A 21418-nucleotide genomic window follows, 5' to 3' on the forward strand; every position below is an offset into this window, starting at 1 on the left:
CAGATGGGCTTTTACAGCCTGAGCCTGGCCATCTGGCCCAGGTCAGTGAGCCTTCTGGGAAAAACATGGAATACCAGTCTACGTGACAATTAATTCCTGACACGCTCTCCAGCCTGCCCAGGAGGTGTGTGCCGCACATGGGTAGACATGCGTCAGTAGTGCCACGTCATGTTACCTCGCCAGGGTGGCAAAGGAAAAGCCTGCTTCAGTGAAGCCCAAAACAGACTTCATGTGGCTTCCGCCTGCTGGTCCAGGTCACAGCTAGTAGGCAGGATGACAGTGACTGCTTCCCTCGGAAGATCTGGAGACACGCGCTCTGTGTAGCCCCAGCTATGCTAGAGATGCAGTCGACGAGAAGGTCGCTGGGAGAACTAGGGGAAGTTGCTTAGACTGTGATGCTGAGTCCTTATCTTCCAAAGTCAGATTAATTCTTCCACCTGCTTTAAGAGAGTCAGGAAGAGGCTGTTGGTCAAGGGTTGTCCTAGAAAGCATGAGGACCCAAGTTGGGGCTCCCAGAACCCACATTAAACAAACAAACAAGCCAGACAGTTCTTAGAATCCCAGTGCTGGGGAGACAGAGATAGGTGGACCCCTGGGTCTCACTGTGGCCACCTTAGTCTATTCTGCAAGTTCCCAGTCAGTAAGAGTCCCTGTCTCATAACGCATGGCAGGCAGTTGAGAGACAACAGCCAAGGTTGTTCTTAGGCCTCCGCACACATGCACACATACAAGTACACCTGTACGCTCATGTACTCCTGTACACAAACACATAGAAAAGAATGGAATTAAAGGGCTTAGTATGGGGACATTCAATCAGCAGCAGTTGATAGTGGTATAGCTCAGCAAGCTGCCTCTTCTAGCTTCAGTTTCTTCATGTATTCAGTGGGGTCATTTATACAGTTGTTTTAAAGAACATCTCCCATACACACTCGTTAAAGACAATGAGAATGCAAATAAACACATCATCATTATTACTTTAAAGAGATGATCTTGTATGTTGCCCAGGCTGGCTCCTGGCTCAGCAAATTCTCTAGCTTCTGTGCTTGAGGCTGTATGGTGCATACCAACATACCTGGATAATATAAAATATTTTTGACCTGTGGAATCTGCCTTCTGGAACCATACAGAATAAACCTAAATCTTCCTCTGCTTACTATCTGATAAGGGAAACAGAATTTTAAAAAATTGCTTGGATCAAAAGTTAGTAAGGTTATGGTTTAGTTTCTTTTCCTGTTAAAGTAATAAAATATCCAGACGAAAGCAACTTATGAAAGAAAAGTTTTGTGTTGGCTCGCAGTCCACATGGTGGGGAAGTCACAGTAGGAGCTGATCATATCCTATCCACAGTCAGGAAGCCGAGGACAATGGCCACATGTTGCTACTCAACTCACTCTTTCCTTTTTATACACTTAGTTCAGGATTCCAACCCAGGGAATGGTTTTCCCACAGTGGGCAGGACTTCTCCCCCATTAACTGGGATACCATGTGCCCTGCATGTGTGCTCAGAGCCACAGCCTCCTGCTAATTTCTAAATTCTGTCGAGTTGACAGTTAATGCTAGCCAGCACAGATATGACCTAGGGTCATGGCTGAGATCTAGGGCAGGAGTCCATGAGCTGGGAAGGGAGGTCAGAGCTGGATCCTGATCTTGGGACTGTGGGCTGGGCAAGTCTGAGAAGGGAGGTTGTCCTGGCATGGGCTTGGCCTTCGCTGACTATGGCTTCCATCTTGTCTGGCCCCCAGCTATGCCGTGACTGTACAGGAGTCTTATGCACACCCCTTCGATCAGATCTACTACACACGATGCGCAGATATACTCAACTGGTTCAAGTGCACCCGGCACCGGTAAGTCCTTCCCAGGGGACAAGGTGGAGGGTAGATGCCCGGCTCTCTAGCTTGTTACTGAGAGACCATGGGGCAGGCGTGTGCACCGTCCATACTGTGTTCCTGGAATTCTCTAATGCTGGTGGTCTGAGACACTGTGAGCTGCGTTCTTTCTGACTAGAAGCAATGAACTTCATAACCTGTGAGCAGGGAACCCTCAACCAGCAACATGGAAAGTTGGTGGATGAGCACCCCAACTTCCTCACCCAGAGGGGAGGGTACAACTCTGAGGCATTTCTGGTCTGTACCCCATCAATTCCAGGACAGAGCCCCTTGTGTACGGTAGTTGGACAGAGCCCCTTGTGTACCCACTTAGTAACACATCCTCAGCCGGCTGCTTGATGCTCCCTTCTGACCTCTCTGGGGAGTTGCCTGCCCTGACCCTTGCCAGAGGCAGGGGTGGAAGTTGGCACTGGTCTTGCCCTGAACCCTGGGATTCTTGTGTCAACACCGAGTTTGTTCCAAAGTGTGGCTCCATTGTCTCAGGGGACTACATAGCCTTCCATTGCCCCAGGGCTGGGTGAGTGAGCGGCTGCTTATTAAAATAGGCTCTGTTCCTGGAACGTGAATGATTTTGCTAAATTATTAAGCTCTGTGGAGCTTTTCCGATGACCTGGAGTGGGCATGCTGACAGCGGATCATCAGTCTGCGGGGTGTAGTAGCTTGGTCCAGCATTTTCCCCAGAGCAGCCTGGCCCCAGGCTGCACCTGCCCTGCTTCCTACACTGGGAGCATACAAAGCTGGGGGAGCCAGAAGCAGTGGTGGCCTTTCTCCTGGGAGGTGTCGGTGGTTCAGGGTTTAACTCCCAATGGGAGACTTGGGAATCATCTCATGTGGCAGGGAGAATGGCCCAGTGACTTCTGTGTCAACGCCATTTTCTCTCTCTCTCTCTCTCTCTCTCTCTCTCTCTCTCTCTCTCTCTCTCTCTCACGCACGCACGCACGCACGCACGCACACACACACACACACACACATACACACACCCCTTCCAGGCCAGGCCAGGAACTGCCTTCCTGTGTGTGGGGAAGTAGCTTCCTGAGAGGCCAGCTTACCCATTATGGGTTTTTGACAAAGTAGAATGACCTTAGCTTAATACATTCCCAAATATCAAGATTTCCCATGAGGCCCTCATTGTCGTTTGTCATGAGGTGAGAATTTTAAAGATCTGGGAGGTTTGTCCAGGCTGCGGCTGAAGGAATAGGCTCCCAACCTGGCCCGGAACACTGTGTGAAGCAGGCTGAAGGGATCTCAGTACCGCTGTTCTTCACAGAGGAAATGAGGGTGGCCCCCTGGGTATGACGGGGAAGGGGGAAGAGCTGAGCCTTCAAGGCCCTGGGTATTTCCTCTCCGCCTTTAATTGGCATTTCAAATCTACCGCACTGAAGGTGGCAGGGGCTTTCCTCGTCAGTGCCCCTTGTGACTCCTCCTAAGATCTTACCCCAGCCGAAATACCCTGAAAGGCCAGAAAGCCACCAGAGAGAACCGGTACCAAGCATTAGGCAGGGCCCAGTGGCTTGGCAGTTAGAGAGAACTGAGTTTGAATCCTGCTTCTGGCAGTCTTGTTCTCAGGATAATGTATTTTTTTTAATTAGCCTGAATTGTATATGAATTGTACAAAATAACAGATCTTATTATGACATTTTCATATAGGAGTATAATATACCTTAATCATGGTCCCCCCACCTTTCATTTCCCTTTCTTGTCTGACCCTGACATTTATTAGCTGTGTGACCGCAAGCAAGTCATTAACCTCTCTGAGTATCAATTTCTCATCTGTAAAGCAATGGGTAGTGGGATGGGGAACATAAAGTAAGAATGAAAGCTCTAAAAGACAAATGAGAGAAATGGAATTAATGGGGCGTGATGATGGGGTGTGGCAATCGTCCCTGACCCAGGAGGCTGCTGGGAGAATCTTGCCTATAAATCTCTGGGCCAGAACCAAGTCTCAAAAAACTGTGTCTCTGTAAAGACTAGAATCCCATGCTAGCTTCTTCCTGGGCAGCCTGGGGGCAGGGTTAGAGCTTCCTGGGAAACAGCACGCCCTCTGCAGGAGGCCTGAAGAAGTTCATGTGGGATACCACAATCAGACAGCCTCTCCTACTCACTAACGGGGTCAGGCCAACATCCTGGCATAGGATGGCAGTGGGCACCAAAGATGTCAGGATTCCATTCCCATCCAGGTCCCTAGGGTTTCTCTGAGTCCAGAACCCAGTGTTTTTAAGGGCCCTAGGGGAAGTCCCACCCCTGTGACCCTCCACAATGTCACCCAGCAGTGTTCTCGGCAGCCCTTGTATCTGCAAAAGATTGGGAAGTCAGCAGGTTCCTCCAGCGCCACGTGGGTAATGCATTCTGCACCACAGCGGCCCATATCCCACCATCGATTTTTCTTTATTGCATTCTTTCATATTCGAAGCCGCCATGCATTTTAAAGTAATTATTGAATGGCATCCTCGATAGAGCTTAACACAAATATCATTCTAAATGGGATAGATTGATTTTCAATCCTTTCAAGTGGCTCTCTCCCTTGTGCCTAGGATCAGCTATAAGACGGCGTACAGGCGTGGCCTCCGGACCATGTACCGGCGGAGGTCCCAATGCTGCCCTGGCTATTATGAGAATGGAGACTTCTGCATTCGTAAGTAGGGGCCTTTGTGGAGGTGGGAGGGAGCCTCAGTAGACACCCTAGGGCTTTGTAAGTCCATGCATGATATCAGTGCTGAGAGGAGATTCTGGGCTTGATGCAAGTGGGGTTTGGCCTGAGATCAACCAACCTCCCCCTGCCACCAGGGCAGGTGGAGGCAGACAGTTGTAGGTCATGTTGGAGGTCGAGGAGAAGTGGCTTCTGGAAGGGACCCCGTAGAGGACCAAGAAGAAGGAATTCCAAGTGCCTGGCACAGGGCAAAGCTGTCTAGATGCTTGAGAGAACTTTGCTGGAGGGCTGGAGATGATGGGTAAGAAGGTGGAAGGCTGGACGGATGGGAGCAGAAGAGGGGGAAGGCAAGGGGACTCCGTGGCTGGATGGCTGAATCCCAGCTCCTGTGAGGGTGTGTCCTGGGTAGGTCAGAACACAAGGAGCACCTACTAAAGAGGAATTCATGAAAGATGAGCGTCGCTTTTCCCCTGTTTGATTATAGCTTCTCAGAGAATGGGTGGGATCGTGCACACCAGGAAAACAAGAGTTGAGATGCCGATGGCCATAGGTAGGGGACACCCAGGAGGGAGGACTCTGGCCCCAGCTTGCTGGCCATGTGACTCGGGGCAAGCCTTTTCAGCTTTCTGGGCTGATGACTATGGGGGTCTCTCAGAGCCAATCTGACCAGTGAGATGGTACACAAAGGATCTCCAGGAGGATGTTCGGATGTCCCCCTAACTGCAGGTTGTCATGAAAGCTGGGATGTCCCTTAACATGGCTAGTAGGGAACCCACTCATAAAGTTCCTGCCTCCACTCAGAGAGTGATGAACCTCGCTAGTAGTCTCCTGTGCCAGAAAGAACTCGGACGGGTGTGTGTGCTGGAGTTGGGAATGACGTGACGGTTCCCCTCCTGGGCTTACATTGCCTCTCATGCTAGAGAAACTCAGTTCTAATTACCCTCGAGGATGAGTGCAGGACGCTCCAAGTCAGCCCAATAGTGCTGACTTTAGTACAAAAAAAGGCTCACTGGCCAGGTCCCTGAGGCTTTTCCAGTTGCTGGACTGAGTACCAAGCTAGGATGAGCCCTGGGCAGGCACCTCTCTGTGGATGGAGGTTGTTTCGGGGTACGCTGATAGAAGTGAGATCCAGCCAGGCTTGACTAGGGATCAGCAAGCCCGGACAGGGCGACATATCAGCAGTGGCGCAGAGCAGGCCTGGGTCTGAATCTTATTCTGCCATTTCTGGCCTCTTGGTTGTCATGGAGCCAAGCAGTCAAAATGTGCTGGGCACAGTTCTAACCGTGTCTCATTCATTGTCAGACAACAGCCGTGTGGGGACACGTGTCATTGTTTCTTTCATTTTGCAGATAGGGAAACTGAGTCACAGACGACATAAATAATTTGGTCAAGATCATATAACCAGGAAGTGGCAGCACTTGTGCCGGAGTCTAGGCTGTCTGGGCTTCAGGGACTGTGCTCTCCAACAGGTTAGACAGACCAACCCCTGCTTCACGAGCCCATGTGAGATAGTACTTCTCTTGACTGCAGTTTGCAAACCTGTGAAATGGGGCCAGCATCAGCTGCATTGCTAGACACAGAGGAGGGCCTTTGCAAACGCCGGTTTCCTTCTCTGTGGTCTTCCTTGGCTTTGACTTCAGCTATTCAAGGGGTTCATAAACATTTCCCTGGGAACCTACACTGTACACATAGTCAGGGTTCTCAAGACTGAGTTGCACAGTACAATCCTAGTAATCTGACAATGGCCATCTCCCACCAGAGAGATTGAGAACCCCAGGAGTAGTTGCTCAGCCCAGGAGGCTGGTTGTCTTGGCAGTCCCAATCCGGTGCTGAAGGCTGTGCTGGAAGCCCAAGGAAGCCAGTTCTATCAGCAAAGGAATCAGCAGTAGCCGTAACAGGGGAGGTGAACTCACCAGGAAGAGTGAGGGCTAACCAGAACTTTCCTTCCGTGTATGTGTGTATGTGTGTGTGTGTGTGTGTGAGAGAGAGAGAGAGAGAGAGAGAGAGAGAGAGAGAGTTCAGATTTCCTCTTTCTATAAGAACCTAAGTTTTACTTCATTATGCCCCCCCTAAATGACCTAATTGCCTCTAGAAGACCCTATCTCCTAAAAAAGGTCATGTCTGAGGGACTGAGGGTCAAGACACCAGTGTTGAAGGGACACCACAAAGTACATGGCACTGCCAGCAGCCTTGTCTTCCTGCTCATGGGGATGAATGACTGGGGTGGTGGCCAGCCCTGCGCAGGCTTCATCCCGTCTAAGAGGGGGTGCTGTCTCCAGGCTGGGGGAAGCTGTGATAGGGACACCTGGCCGTGGGAAGGTAGAGAACAGCATCCAGACCTGATGTGTGCTCTGGGCGGGGAAGGGAATATCGCCCTCCCTCAGCAAACCTTCCTAGAGTCTCGATTCTCACAGGCCGAGGGATGGTGGTCCAGCAGAGAGAGATTTAGTGGATTCTGCCACTAAATTCTCTGTGCAATCTTGGTCAAATCCCTTGGCCTCTCTGAGCCCTCCTGTGCATGGAATAAGGAGATATAGTGGCTGAGTGTGCAGGAGAGCAGAAAACTCAACACAGATCTAGGGGGAATGCTTTATCTGCCTTTATTCCTGCACCTCTGCCCAGAGCAGCCATCCTTGTCTGGAGTATTGCACTGGAGCTACTAACAATGGCTTTCCTAGGTTACACCCTGTCCTTTCTCGTGGTTTGCAGACATAACTGAGTGCCCCCTTGATTGCCAAGTATCAAAGATTTTCCAGAGATCACAGGACACAAGAGTCTTTCTTCCTCTACTTGAAACAGTCTTGGTGTCGCTGCCTATGTGAAGCTGCTTTTTATGTCTCTTCAGAGCAGGCTGTCACCTACGTGGAGGTTTGAGGCATTGAGGGGAGGCTCTGCTCTTTAAAAATATGGGCTGACCATCATACTGGATGGGCTGGGTTATGCTGCAGTAACATAAAGTTCCAGAGGCTTCCAACAGCAATGTTTGGTTTCTTGTTCATGGCTAATGTCTATCTGGGCTCTCTGAGGCTGGCTTCTTGCTAGCATCAAGCCAGAGCCTTGGCTGGTGGTACAGCCACTCACTGCAATGCTGAGGGACTCCAGGGCACAGGGAAGTAGACTCTGGCTGGTCTTGAAGGTAGAGAGCCGCAGACATTCAATGAAGCATCGTCAAAGCTTCTCAGCGTCCCATAGGATGCCCCAGGACTCACAGTTAATTCCATCTGACAGTATTGTTGCAGCACCTGCTAAGTTAAAACAGCCTCTGCGTGCACTACCTCCAAGGTGGGCAAGGTGGGCAGCTTGCTGGTAACTCGTCAGTGCTCCCTGGAGACCTTGTTTCCTAGCTGACTGTATTCCTGAACCTCTGACAAGTTCCCTGGTGGTGCTGCTGCAGCTGCCCCTGGGAGCCCCCCACGTTGAGAACCCCTGGGCAGCATTCTGAGAAGGGGTGGGTTCCGTGTGCTCCTGTCCCAACACCTACACCTTCAGTGTGGGTTGCCAAGAGGCCCAGCAGGTGTCTCCCTGATTCCTCTCTTTGGCAGCAGAGCCTTCTCCTGAAAAGCAGGAGGGAAAAAGCCGGGGTCACAGGAGTGGCCCAGTTGGTCACTGTTAGCCCATTCTCCTGGCTTTCCATTTCCTTGGCCTCAATTTTCTTTCCATTTTTTTTCTAACTCCCTTAAACATCCAGGCAGTGTCTTCTGTCATTCCTGGAGGCCTCAAGGACTACCAATCCACTTTCGGTTTTGTTGGGATCATTTAGAGTCCTGGCCTCCAGCTGCTCTTCCCTGCTAGCGATCTTTACTTTCCTTCTGATTTGAGTTACTGAAAGCTGTGTCAAAATTGTTTACCAGCTCTGCTTCACGAGTACGTGTTGCCTTGGCCTTGAGGATCAGAGGATAAGGTTTTCACCTGTTGGCCCACCTGACTGTTGGGTATATAAGCCTCCATGGTGCTATTGAATAAAGGGCTTTTTACCAGTGACTAGAGGTCTGTGTTTATGTCTCTCTATCTGTGTGTCTTTGCGATTTTCAACCTCCAGCCCCTTGCCCGAAGCTCAGGAATTGTATGGTAGCGCATAGAGCTCAGACAGGTGTGGTGTGCTGCAGGTTTTGTGCGTTTTCATGGTGATTCACCAGTGGAAGAACTAAGCAGAGCTTCAGGTGTATACAGCTGATAGTAGGCAGGGCTGAATAGAATTGGAGGCGGGCCCTTCAAGAGGGTCTGGCTGCTGAGGGGAAACAGCAGTAGGAGGCTTGGGAGACAGCATGCCCAAAGGGAATGTGTATTGGAGGGACTAAGATTGTGATCCGGTGGACTTTTTGTCCTAGAATTGTGACCTGGGCACTGCTCTCTTATTACCAAGCTGCTAGCGTTTGTTTTTGGTGCTAAGGATTGAACCCAGGGCATGCCAGGCTCTACCACTGGGCCTATTGTGGACATGTCAAGCAACCAGTTCTCACGTCCATGGAGCACATAATGTTCTCAAAGCATCCTGCCTGTCGTCTGATGTCTCATCTTTCCTTCCAGGTAAGGATCTGAGTGTAGGATACAGGTGGCACCACCATGCTCATCCGTGCGGCGCAGGGGGGGACGGGGTTGAACCCAGATCCTTCTACTAGTGTGGTACATTCTCAGACTTCTCTAAGGATCTTCACTAGTTTTTTTCTGGGGGTGGGAGATGTCTTAGTTTTTGATTTTGTTTTTTTAGTCTGGAAACCTGAGTCTGACCTCACTTGGATTATGGCTTAACAGCTGTGACCCTTGAGTTTCAGTCCTTCCAAGGGAGTATGGTTCACTGCCTTCCGGGTTTGTTATTGCAATGCTCTGAAATGAGGACGTGTCTGTGTTTGGGGCTATTTTTTAAAATAATTATTTCATTTCGTCATTGTGAGTAAGTGCATGTGCCCTTAGGGGCCAGGAGAGGGCATCAAATCACCTGGAACTAGAGAGACAGGTGGGGTGATCTACCCAGCAGGGTGATGGGAACTGAACCCATGTTCTTTGGAAAAGAGGCATGTTCTGAGCCATCTCTCCAGCCCTGGAGTTATTTTTATTTGTATCCTTTACTTTGCAGAGGTACACATCTTCCAGGTAAAGACTGCCCTTTGGCAGTCTGGGATGTTCTCAGCCATGGCTCCTCACCAATCTCCTTCCTCCACCCCCTGGTCCCCTCCCATCAGAGTGCCAGTGTCAAGCCCTCTCACCCCATCTGCCCGGTCTTGTAAATCTTCATTTTTCACCCCTTGTCTCGAGGGAGCGCCTCAGGTCCATTGTTTAGATCCTGCAGCTCTGCTAATTAGCCTGTCTACTGAGGTCTGAATTCAGTTGCTCATGGTTCATTTATAGGGGTTTATTGGAGCTATTTCAGAAACACATGTTCCTTTTTCTTCAGTGTCCCATCTCATGACCCATTCTGTTCCTGCTTTTATTATTTTAAACATAGTTCTTTTATAGCTTTTTCTAGATACTTCTGTCTTGAGTGTTTGGCTACATTAACTCAAAACTGTGGAATAACCATTCTCCTGTTTGTGATATCTGCAGAGTGGTCAAGATGGTAGAAAGCTTTTTCTTTCTTTCTTTCTTTCTTTCTTTCTTTCTTTCTTTCTTTCTTTCTTCCTTTCCTTTTTTTTTCTTTCTATTCAAGTCCTCATGCAAGCACCTACCAGCTGAGAGCATCTCCTCAGCCTTGGCTGTCTGTTCTCCAGCCCTCTTCTCCCCTGTGTTCTGGGTCACACAGGGATCCTTTTTGTATCTTCTTAAAAGCACACTAAACGGTTTTATTGCCCTAAGACCACCAGCTGGTTCATGGCTTGGCCTGGGATTCCTGTATGTAGTTGAAGGTGTAGTTGGTTGTTTTCTTTCCTTTTCTTTTTTCTTCTTCTTCTTCTTCTTTTTTTTTTTGTTCCTCCTCTATTTAATTGGTGTGAAATTCATGTAACAGGAAATCTATTATTTCAAAGCACACAGTTTGGTGGTGTTTAACACAGTGTGGTACAGATACCATCCCTGGCTGGTCCCAGTACATTGTTAGCTCCCCAGAAAGAGACTATACCCCAGGAAGCAGTCGCTCCCAGCCCCTCCCCTGGCTCTTTTGCATGGAAGACCCCACCCCCTTCAACCCCAGGCCAGATTGCCTTGTTTTAGCCCCAGGTTGGTAGGCAGCAAGTCCAAGTTTCCCTAAGTGGAGCTGGCAGCTCCTGATGCCAGCTCTGCCTCATGTGGGCGTTAAATCCTTGGCTCCCAGCATCAGTTGGAGACTAGGAGGTAGGCTGATGGCTGAGTCTGCTGGTCCCTGGACTGACTTGGTGCCAGTCCTGACCTTCTGCTTTCTCTATAAAGTCATCCTTGCTCTCACACTTGGAATTTCCCTTTCTCTCAGAGATCAGCCATGTGTGAATACTGTTGTACTGTATTTTGGGGGGACTTTAGTCGCAGGATGGGCCTCCATCAGCGCTTGCTCCCTGCCACTTGGGACTGTGTCTGTTTTATTATGAGTGGTGAAGTAGGGGCCATCTGACACTTAATTCAGTCACTAATGTCCAGCAGTCATAATGACCAGTAAGGTTGCCGTTTACCTGCTATGCTTACTTGCAGTGTAGTGTGTAGTTTGCTTGACCAGACTGCAGAAGCAAGGGATATCATTGTCCTACAGAACATGAGCTGGAAGTTCACAGAGACCACGTGGCATGCTTAAGAGGCCACATAGGAGATCAGGTAGCTGCAGCATTAAATTCTGTATTTTCCCACTTTGCTGGGTTTTCTCTGGTCAGGAGGATGGATGGATAGGCGAGAGAAGCAGGGTTCACTGGAGGGCAGGGAAGGAGGTAACGAAGAGGGGTGATCTTTAAAAAATGTGTCTAAGTGAGGGCTGGGCAGATGACTCAGGGTAAGAGGGGCTTGGTGTGCAATCATGAGGACCTGAGTTAGAATCCACAGCACCCCCTAAGGAGCCAGGGATTGTTGTACCTGTCTGTGCCCCCAGTGCTGGGGAGATGGGAAAGACAAAAGAGTTGTTGAGGTTTGCTGGCCTAGTTCCAGATTCTGAGAGACTGAATGTATTTAAGAAAATAAGGAACAAGGTGGAGAGCCATAGAGCTGGACCCCCGACAACCTTCTCTGGCCTCTGGATGCACAGACCTGCACACATATACACCTGCACACATACACATCACATATAAGTATTACTACACCTGCAAAATAAGTGCATATAAATAAAACTTAAATTTTTTTTCAGGATGGGTCCCAGCAGATACCAGCGTAGGGTAGCAGAGCTGGAGAAATCAGGTGTGTGCATAAGCAGAGCCCAAAGGGCCTGCCTGAAGCTCAGTCCTGCCACACGGCTGCTGGGTGAAGCACTCCCTGCTCTCTCCGGTTCCTGTTTCCCTGGGGAATCATGCCAGCTGCTGGCACCAGGAGCGCGCTGATGTCACCCTCTTTGGTCACCAGCACGTGGTGCTGAGCTTTGCTGACGAGAGCCACATCCATCCATCTCGTTGTCACATCCTTGCAGGCACTGCTGGGTCCTGGGGACATGGGATAGTGGGAGAGATGCCGTCACAAGGCTGATGGTGGGGAAGAAGGAGGCTTCCTGACTGCCCCGTTAGGTCCCTGATGAGTGATCAGAGGTAGTGAACCAACCGTAAAGGTTCTCAGCCTGTGAGCTGTGTGAGAACAGACAGCCGAGTGGCCGAGTCCCCGTGATGTTTCACGTGATCAGACTCTTAGGAGCGAATGTGTAAACCTTGCAGTCAGCTCATCCCAAAGCTGCGTCGAAACTACCAAAGGTGCGTTCTTGAACCCTTGTTAGTGCTTGGCAGGTTTTGGTAAATTGATGAGTAAACTCAGGTGCAGTGGTCCCTCCAGAGTCTGTCCCTTTCAGACTCGGTAAGGATGGAGCCTTGATCTGGCACAGCTAATACTCCTACCCCTAACATGGACCTGTCAGAAAGGAGATGGCCAACACACTGTGAGTGAATCAATGGGTGAGCTCTTAAGTTTTCTGTGGGCAGAGGCTGCTAGTTCATTTCCTGACCACCTTGACTTGAAATAATCGCACAGAAACTATATTATCCGCAATACTCTTTGGCCAATAGCTTACACATATTTTCAGCTAGTTTTTATATTCTAAACTAACCCATCTCCATTAATATGTGTATGGCATACTGGCAAAGTTTCGGCAGGCTCCTTTGGAGGCATCTATCTCTTGCAAGTGGCTACATGGCACCTCCCTGACTCTGCCTACTCTCTCTCTCTCTCATATAGTCTTCCAGCCTGGCTATATTCTGTTAAGCCATTCACCTAATAAAAGCAACATATATACAGAAGGACTTCCCATACCAGGCAGGGACATGCTTTCAAATATGGCCTTGGGGCTAGTAGTATAGCCTAGTTTGTGCCTAGTTTGCATGTAGCCCAAGTTTGAATCTAAGAAACAGATAAGCTGGGTGTGCTGCCACAGGCCTGTGGTGCCAGCACTTCTGGAGGTAGAGGCAGGAGGAGGAGGAGCTCAGGGTCATCTTCAGCTACGTAACAGTTGTGAGGGTAGCCTGGGGCACATGAGATCCTGTCACAGAAAGAAACGATGAAATCCCAAACTTAAGTCTCGTAGTCTACAGAGGCTGGCACAGTGCCAGACACGAGCAGCTCCCAACAGCCACTGCCCACTCATTTTTGCATGGCACCCTCCTTTGGTTTCCTGCATCCCTCTACAAACCCCTAGGACTGCCCGCCAAATGCAGACAGAGTCCTCCACTCAGAAGCCTGTGCCTGCATCTCACTTCCTCAGAGTCCCACTGTCCACTACAGTCCTCCTATCCCAGCCAGGTGCCTGAAACGCCCACTATCTGTTGTTCCCTGCCTCCCTGGACTGGACACTAGGAAGACAGAAAGAGGGAACTCCCTGTGCTGGCTTACCAAGTGCTTCCTGCCCTCTGGAGCTTGGAGACTGGCCATTACCAGAGTTTTGCAGTGGATGGACACGTTAGTTCCTAAATCTCCTCTAATGCTTGCTCTTTGATTAAGGGAAGCTGAGTGGCTTCGGGGAGGGTTGACAATGACAGCTCAGAGCCTCCCTCTGCCTCCTGATGGCCACTTCAGTGTCTTTGAAGACCTGCCTCTGAAGGGCCTTGATCAACTGCCTGATGGGAATGTGAGAAGCCAGACACCCCTCCTCCCATGCTAGCCCACTGTCACCCAAGGAGAGCTTGAGAGGGAGGTCATGCAAGCCACTGTGCCCACCTTGTCTGCACCTGGGAGTAAGAGTCCGTGTACTTAACTTGGCAGTCTGACCAGTAAGTTAGAGGGAAGAGAGTCTAGCAAGTGCCCTGGACTGCAGGGTGGGTAACCCCATAATTGCTAGATTATGAGGAGAAGGCAGGGGAAGCAAGTGCTTTTGACCAGACTGAAGGTTTTATTTTACATGTATGGTGTTTGCCTGCATGTATGTCTGCGCACCATATGTGTGCCTGGCGCCTGTGGTACCAGGAGAAGAAATCAGGTTACCGGGGAGTGAAGTTATAGGCTGTTGTGAGTTGCCATGTATGTCCCGGGAACTGAACCAGGATCCTCTGAAAGTGCAGCAAATTCTTTTAACTGCTGACCCATCCCTCTAGCCTCGCACCCTCCCAAAACAGGAGAGTTTTAATATTATAACAACAACACCTTTTTCTACATTGCAAGCCTCAGCCTGAACCTGAGCCGATGGAATGCTCTGATCTTTGGGGATGTCTGGACTTCTGAGGATAGACAGCCTCACTCCAGGTCTAGCTATGTATGCCTATGTGTGGGGGTAGGAATGAGTCCACTTAGCTAGAGGGGTGTCTGCAGGCAAGCTGAGCCAGGCTGCTTCCTGCTGCCTGTGTGACTTTGGGTCTCCACTTGCTCCTCTATAAAACTGCATACCCTTGGTTCTTTCCTGGGGGTGGCGGTGTGCGAGGCTTGAAGAGGGCTCATGGTATGCACTAAAGCTGGGTCTGGCATGTGGTAAGTGGTACCCAGAGTTAGTCTTCATTGTCACAGACACACGTATGTCATGGGTGCTGGGCTTCGTAGGACACAGGTGTGGGCGTGTTCTGTGCATTGCTCGCTGTATGTGTGTGCTGTGTGTCAGCCCCTGGGGAAGCCCACCATATCTCACGTTGACATGCTACCTGCACACTCATGTGGTTTGAGCCCATGTTTACTGCTCCCTCGATTGCTGAGAGTCACCTTCCCCATTGTCCTTTCCCACTTTGCTTCTTTCTTCCCTTTTGTAAGCAGTCGCTGGCACTTCTGAATCACCACCAAGGGAGCTAGAATGACTCCTTTACTCCTGCTGGACGGGGTGGAGAAGCCAACGACCCCATCCATCTCATTCTCCAGGATGGAGGTGGCCCTGGTACCAAGGGCAAAATCTCCTCCCTTGGACAGACCAAGAACTCTCCCTCTGGCCACCTGGACTATCCAGTTGGACTCTCCCTATGTCCAGCTGGAAAGAGGGGGGGGCACCTAGATGTGGGAGCAATGTGGCCACAATGTCTAGTCAGCCTTGGAGCTGACGGTTCTGTTGGTAAAGTGCTTTCCATCTAAGCCATGAACCTGACCTCAGACTCCCAGCACTCAAGTTTAAAAAACAAAAAACCAGACTGTGGCCAAGAGCACCTGAAATTACAGCAATGAGGAGAAGGATCCTGAGAGCCTGAGGCTAGCCCATCTAGATGAATCAATAAGCTCCGAGTTCAACAAGAGACCCTGTCTCAAAACATAAGACAGAAGAGCGCTAAAGATGCTCTGCAGGTAAAGGTGTTTGTGGCCAAGCTTGATGACCTAAGTTCTATCCCTGGGACCTACCTAGCGGAGGGAGGGCACTGGCAAGTTGTCCTCTGACCTCTACCCATGTACTGCGGCATTCATCTCCATACCCCCCAACACATACACACCAAAAAAGTAATTAAAAAAATAATAATAATAAGTGGAAAGCAATTGGGGAAGATGCCCAGTGTCAGCTTCTGGCCTCCACATGTTTATATACACAGATACATGTGTGCAGGGACACTGACAGGCGCACACACACACACACACACACACACAGAGATTGCCACCTCTCATTGGCATGGCCAGGTGGAGAGAGATAGGCCTTGGTCTCTGTTTATCCACAAACTCCGATCCACCAAACAAACTGCGAGGCCTGATAGTAAATCAGGAGCCCCGTGATTTACAGGGTTCGGCTTGTTTGCTCAGCTAAGCTTTTGGCAAGGTAAATGCAGAAGCTGCAGAAATCTCTTTGAAGCAGCCGCAGGGCTCAAACGCCCTTCAGTCCTCCATAAAGGATTCACAAAATTATATGGACTTGATTAGTATCTCTCTTACATAAAACCACTTCAGTGCCTGCTCTGGGCTTGAGAATAAAGTCACTGGTGAAGCCTTTTGTTGCTCCGGCCCACAGGCACCTGGTAATTGAAGATTTCCCTTTAAAAGTGTGTCAGACAGAAAGAGCTTCTAATTTACTAAGTGGAGAAGCCTTTGTTAGGGCGGCAAGTGCTTTGTTCTGCCCGTCCCTTTTAATCTTGTTTCTGCACAATGGACTTCCAGAGAGCACTTCTAGTGGATGGAGGATGGATGAGGATGCGGATGGGATGGATGCTGGGGAGCGAGCTAAGGCAGGGCCAGGGCTGGGCAGAGGAAGCAGTGGACCTTGATTTCTCTTCCATCTGCCTTTTCTTCATCTGTTGGCAGCTCCCTTTCCTGCCCCAGCGCTCTTTTCTCTGGACTAAAAAACTGTGTGGCAGGTGTAAGCCCTGGGGCAAACTCCATTAATTTTGTGGAAGAGCCCCTCCACCTCCTATTTAGTTCTAATCAGAGCATCGCTCCTCCTTTAAAACCACATCGCATCTGTGCATGGAAGCCCAGAAGCCAGACCTGGTCCAGGCTACATTCCCTACTGCTTCTCAGGTTCAAAATCTTCCGTTCTAACACAAATGCCATCTGATGCTTGGCCAAAGGGACACCCACTGACCTTACTGAGTGGCATTTGTCAGAATTCTCCTCTTAGCTGACTTTGGACTTTAAGGAAGAGGAGGGCATTGTATTCTTCCAAGCTGTCCCTCTTGCATTGGAGGAAGCATCAACTGTGAGCCTGCCCTGGCTGATGGGTAGAGCCCTCAATAAGGCCTCACCATCTTCCTGAGGAGCAGATTCGGGGTTCTGTCTCTTTGAGGTTTCACCTTCTCTGTAATATAAAAAAACCTGTTGATTCACAAGGTCTGTTACATGTGAGGCCAAAGCATGTCAGAACAGAGGGTTTTTTCATGTTGGAGTCAGTGGGCAAAGTTAACGGGGGAACCGAGACCACTGGACAGTTCAGAACGGAAAAGTGCTTGCTGTGCTTGAGGGGCTAAATCAGAGCAGGGCCTAAGGGACACCAACTGAAGAAAACTAGTAAATAGGTGTGGAAGAGCCATGGGCTTGTTTGCCTATGGACGGTGTGCATAGTCAGCATCTGTGGCCACAGCATCAAGGGCCTCCCCAGGGCCAGTCACCGCGTCCTGCATCTGGAACATCTGCCACAGGCCTTCATGGATGCACAAAAGCCGCTCCACTTCTGGAGGGGTAGACAGAGAGGCTGGCAGTGATGTGGACCTGCACAGCTGCATCCGAGGTGGGGAAGAAGCTCGGCTGTGTCACTAACTGGGGGGACAGAGTCCAGGTGATGACCCTGTGGGATGTTTGTCTCCACAAACACTGGAGCAAGGAGGGACCTCCCATGCTTGTTACAGGCTTCCACATGTTCTGTTTATCCTGAAAAATTACCACACAGGGTTGGGAATGCAGTTAGGAGGGTAGAGTGTCTACCTAGCATACTCAAGGCCCTGGGGTCAATCTCTAGCATTGCGTAAACCGAACACGGTAACTCGTGCCTGTAATCTTAACACTTAGGAGGAGGGGCAAGAAGATCTGAAGTTCGAAGTCATCTCCACCTACATAGTGAGTTTGGGGCTAGCCTGGGCTATGTGAGACCTTATCCCAAACAATAACAAAAGGCATATAGCAACCTATTTACATCTACACACAAGATGTGTAAAACCTCCTCAGAGGAGCCAATGATTTGTCTGGGAGCTCACAGCTGGAAGGTGCCAAGTGCGTTAGTGTCAATACCTGAAAGCCAGGGCTGGACCGTGAGTGTAAAGGGGTGTCCTGCTCTCCTTGCCTCTGGTCTCCTTGTCTGTAGTGCTCATGTTCCAGGTGGCATGGTACCATGTCATCTCATGTCTCATTGCTCCTAGGTGGAAGCCTGGTCTTGGACTCCTGCTTTGTAGCTGCTCTGTGCCTCAGTTTCCTCATCTGTGTGAGGAGCTGGGAGTACTCCATCTATTCAGGCTTGCAAATAAGGTTAGGTAAAATGTTGGTGATGCTTTGGACAGGAGTGGGATTCTGCACCCTGTCACCCACTGTGACTGTGTCTCTGTTAGGCAGTGGCAAATGGTATGACAGACAGTTCAGATATGGGGAGACACAGGGTTGCAAGGTGGGGTCACAGGCCCCCTGCTTGATTTTCTAAAGGAATTGTTTGAAAGGGTTGCTCATTGTCTCAGAAGTATGTGGGCAGCCCAGGCTGCGAACAACGAAGCCTGCTCCCAGCTTTGGGGCCTTATCTGGGTCTTGGGGTTCAGCTCGCAGGTATCTTGAAAAGAGATGATGATCCTACTCCCAGAGTGTGGATCCGAGGACCTCACCTACCTGAGAAAGGTCCCCTGACTCTCATGATGAGGAGTCTGCCAGCCTGGGGAGCAGCTGGTCTTGACTGTTACCGTTTTGACTGAAATCATTTTTACAGTTCAAAGAATGAAAAGGTGATAGGAAGGTTTTCCCATCTCATCTGGAAAGAAAGATGCCCGTCATAGATGTCAAATGATCTTAAGGGAATTCTGAGGTGTGTCTGAGCCTCTGAGATAGTGGAAGAAAGCTGAGCTGGGTCCCTCACCACCGTGGGGACATTGATGGGGATTTAAAGAGTAGCTTCTGCTGTGTGGACAGCCGCGCAGGGCGCAGCAACTCAGCTGGAGGTCTTAATTACCTGCTCAGAAGGAGAGATGGATCTGAGACATGCAGAGTTGCCTGCACAGAGTGTTTCATTTCCCGGGGTGGGCTGCGGAGCAAGGAGAGCCATATGGCCCAGTGGTTGAACAGCTGTCTCTGGAGAAGGAGTAATCGGGAGCTCCCACCATCTGGGCAAATTACCAGACTTGGCGATTTTTCCCTGTGTGTGTTGCAGGAACTTAGCATGCAGCAGTCAAAGGGGGCCATGATGGAGAGAGATGGAATTCCCCATGTGCTCTCACCTGGCTAGCTACAAAGCCACCCTGCCCTGGACACCCTGGGCCACCTCCTGGGCCTGTCAGAGCTGATCTCTGAGGTCAGCAAATACCCTTCCAACTTCACCCCACAGCCTCTGCTCAGCGGGGAAGCCTTCCACTTCCTCTAGAAAACATAAATGTCATTCCTTTAACCCAGCCCCCTCTGCCTCTTTGGCAGGCTGCGGAGTCTACTTGAAGAGTGCTTAGTGGTTTGGGGCTGTTATATTTTCTCTGCTCTATGATCCGTGTTAGGTTAAAAGGGCCAGGGCGGCTTTTCCTTCCCATGGAAGATAACTCAACCTGGACAGGCTCCCTCTGGGAGAATTAAAGGTGATGAGGGACTTCTGCTTGGCTGGGACTGTTAATATCTTGCTCCCCAAAGTGGCTCTCTCAGTCCCCACCGCCCCAGCTGGCTGCAGGGAGGAATTTATTCCAGTGTGTTCTCATTCCAGTACCTGTCTCTTTTCCATGGGTCTTTGGTGGCTTTGCAGAGCAAGGGCTGCCCATCCAAGGAAGCAGGAGGAAGGACACATAGAGGGGTGCCGTGTGCCACTGCAGTTGGCTTTTCTCATTTCTTATAGAGGTGCTCGGGGCTATGGATGTAGCTCAGTTGGTAGCGTGTTTGCCTGGCAGGCACTAAGTCTCCAGCAACACATAAACCCAGGCATGGTGGCACACACCGCTAACCTCAGCACTGAAGATGTGTGGGCAGGAGGATCAGAAGTTCAAGGTCATCCCTGGCTATGTAGTGAGTTCAAGGCCAGCTGGGTTCAAGACTCTGTTTCAGGAAAAGGAAACAAATATAGAAGGGCTGTTAACCATTTTAGCATCTGCCAGAGAGAGGCTTTAAGGAAAACAAGCTGCCTGCCTTGTACAACTTTTCCCCAAGTAGATGGTGGGTGTATGGGGTTCATCTACTCAGTCATAGGAGAGCAGCAAGACCAATTCCGTCTTTGGTGGGTGGTTCAAGGTTTAGGGCAGCCATTGTAGCCCCTGGCCCTTTTGCGTTGATGACAAGGAGGCGTGGCCTCTGAGCAGTACAGCTACCCTCATTTTCCCGTTCATGGACTTTGCTTTTCCTTCTACGGTGGCCGTTTGAAAGCTGTCCCTCATCATACCCACCAAAAGGGAGGATGGGAATGGAAGCCAAATCCATCGATGTTATTTCAAAGTTCAGGAGAGCTGGTTCTGTTTTCCAAGATGGCCACCTCCCTGTCCCCTAGTGTATTTGTAGGTAGATGGAGCCACACCATCAAGTTCCACACCATTCTGTACCTTCATCCTCTGTGCAAAGGCTCCTACATGCCGGGAGAGGATACATGAGAAATGGCTCTTGAGGAGGTGATGATCTAGCACTCCAGGCTGAACTGTGGACTTGTTTGAAGCTGTGCTCAGCTGATGGAGGAAGGGAGAACCCAAGAGGTCAGCAGGTAGCAGGGAAACCACCTTGGAGGTGAAGGTGTGGTTTTCTGACTTCCAGCAACATTGTACCAGCATAACAAAGGCCAAAGCCAGATGGAATAGCTGAGGCACAGAGCTGAGTAGAGGTCTCTGGTCCAGGTCTCCAGGTTCCCATGCTCATGCAGCTGGGCAGAAAATTAGGAGACAAGAGCTGGGTCCTGGTCCTTCTGCACCCCAGTCAAGGAATCCCACATCCTCAGGGTGAGGAGGAGCTCTGGGCATTTGTCTCTAGATGATGACATTTTCCAGAGGCCTCTGGGCCATCAGTCACACTCCTGATAGGCAAACTTGGCCACACAGAGGGCTTCACATCTAGTTTGATCCAGGTGGGAAATAGCAGCCTTGCTTTGGTTTCCATACTTGTGTTAATACCTAATATTTGACCAATACTGAGGAAATCACTTGGCTTCCCTGGAAGTCCACAAGAGTGGGGAGGAGGAATGGGGAGCTCACAGCTTCAGAGATGACTATCCAGGCCCAGCTTGATCCCGTTATTTGTGTATGGGTGTAATGTATGTATGTGTGATGTGCACCTGTGTGTACGTGTGTGTGTGTGTGTGTGTGTGTGTGTTTGTGTTTGTAGGCCTGAGGTTGACTTCAGGTGTCATCCTTATTGACTCTCCACCTTATTTACTGAGTCAGAGTCTCTCACTGGCCCTGAGACTCACTGATTTTCTGAGTCTAGCTAGCCAGAGGGCCCCAGAGATCCCTGTCTCTGTGTCTCATGTGCTGGTATCATAGATGGGCCAGCCATCTAGCTGCATGATTCTGGGGACCTGAATATTGGTCCTCATGGTTGGATGGCAAGCACTGCCAAACTCAACTCTTCAGATATTTAAAGAACGCCCTCTCTTTTTCCTGCCCCCCCAAATTCTTTTTTCAGACAAAAATATGATTTATTGACTTAACAATTGGATTTTCAAGTACCTCAATGTACCATGCTCTGGGCTGAGTGCTAGAAACACAGACATTCACAAAGCAGACATATGCTTTTACCTAGGGAGTTTATAATCCAGTGTGACATTAGTCCCAGGCCCTCCCCTTGAATAGAGGAAGGGCTGTGGGTCTAGTTTGATAATGGCAGAAAATGGCAC

At 50.0% G+C, this 21418-nt stretch overlaps 1 protein-coding gene across 12 annotated transcripts in view; it reads left to right on the plus strand.

Annotated features, from left to right (window-relative positions):
* The first annotated feature begins 1713 nt into the window (after positions 1–1713).
* Positions 1714–21418, plus strand: part of Megf11 (multiple EGF like domains 11) — a 213141-nt gene continuing 193436 nt past the window's right edge. For 11 of the 12 annotated variants that reach the window (XM_038323239.1, XM_038323231.1, XM_038323232.1 and 8 more), the window contains exons 1-2: positions 1714–1844; positions 4418–4518. In XM_038323239.1, coding sequence (XP_038179167.1) covers positions 4458–4518 — 61 coding nt within the window. In that variant the 5' untranslated portion in view covers positions 1714–1844; positions 4418–4457. The remainder of the gene's footprint in view (positions 1845–4417; positions 4519–21418) is intronic. The other variant, XM_038323244.1, reaches the window with a different exon arrangement.

Source organism: Arvicola amphibius, chromosome 3, assembly GCF_903992535.2.
Source record: "Arvicola amphibius chromosome 3, mArvAmp1.2, whole genome shotgun sequence".
NCBI lineage: Eukaryota > Metazoa > Chordata > Mammalia > Rodentia > Cricetidae > Arvicola > Arvicola amphibius.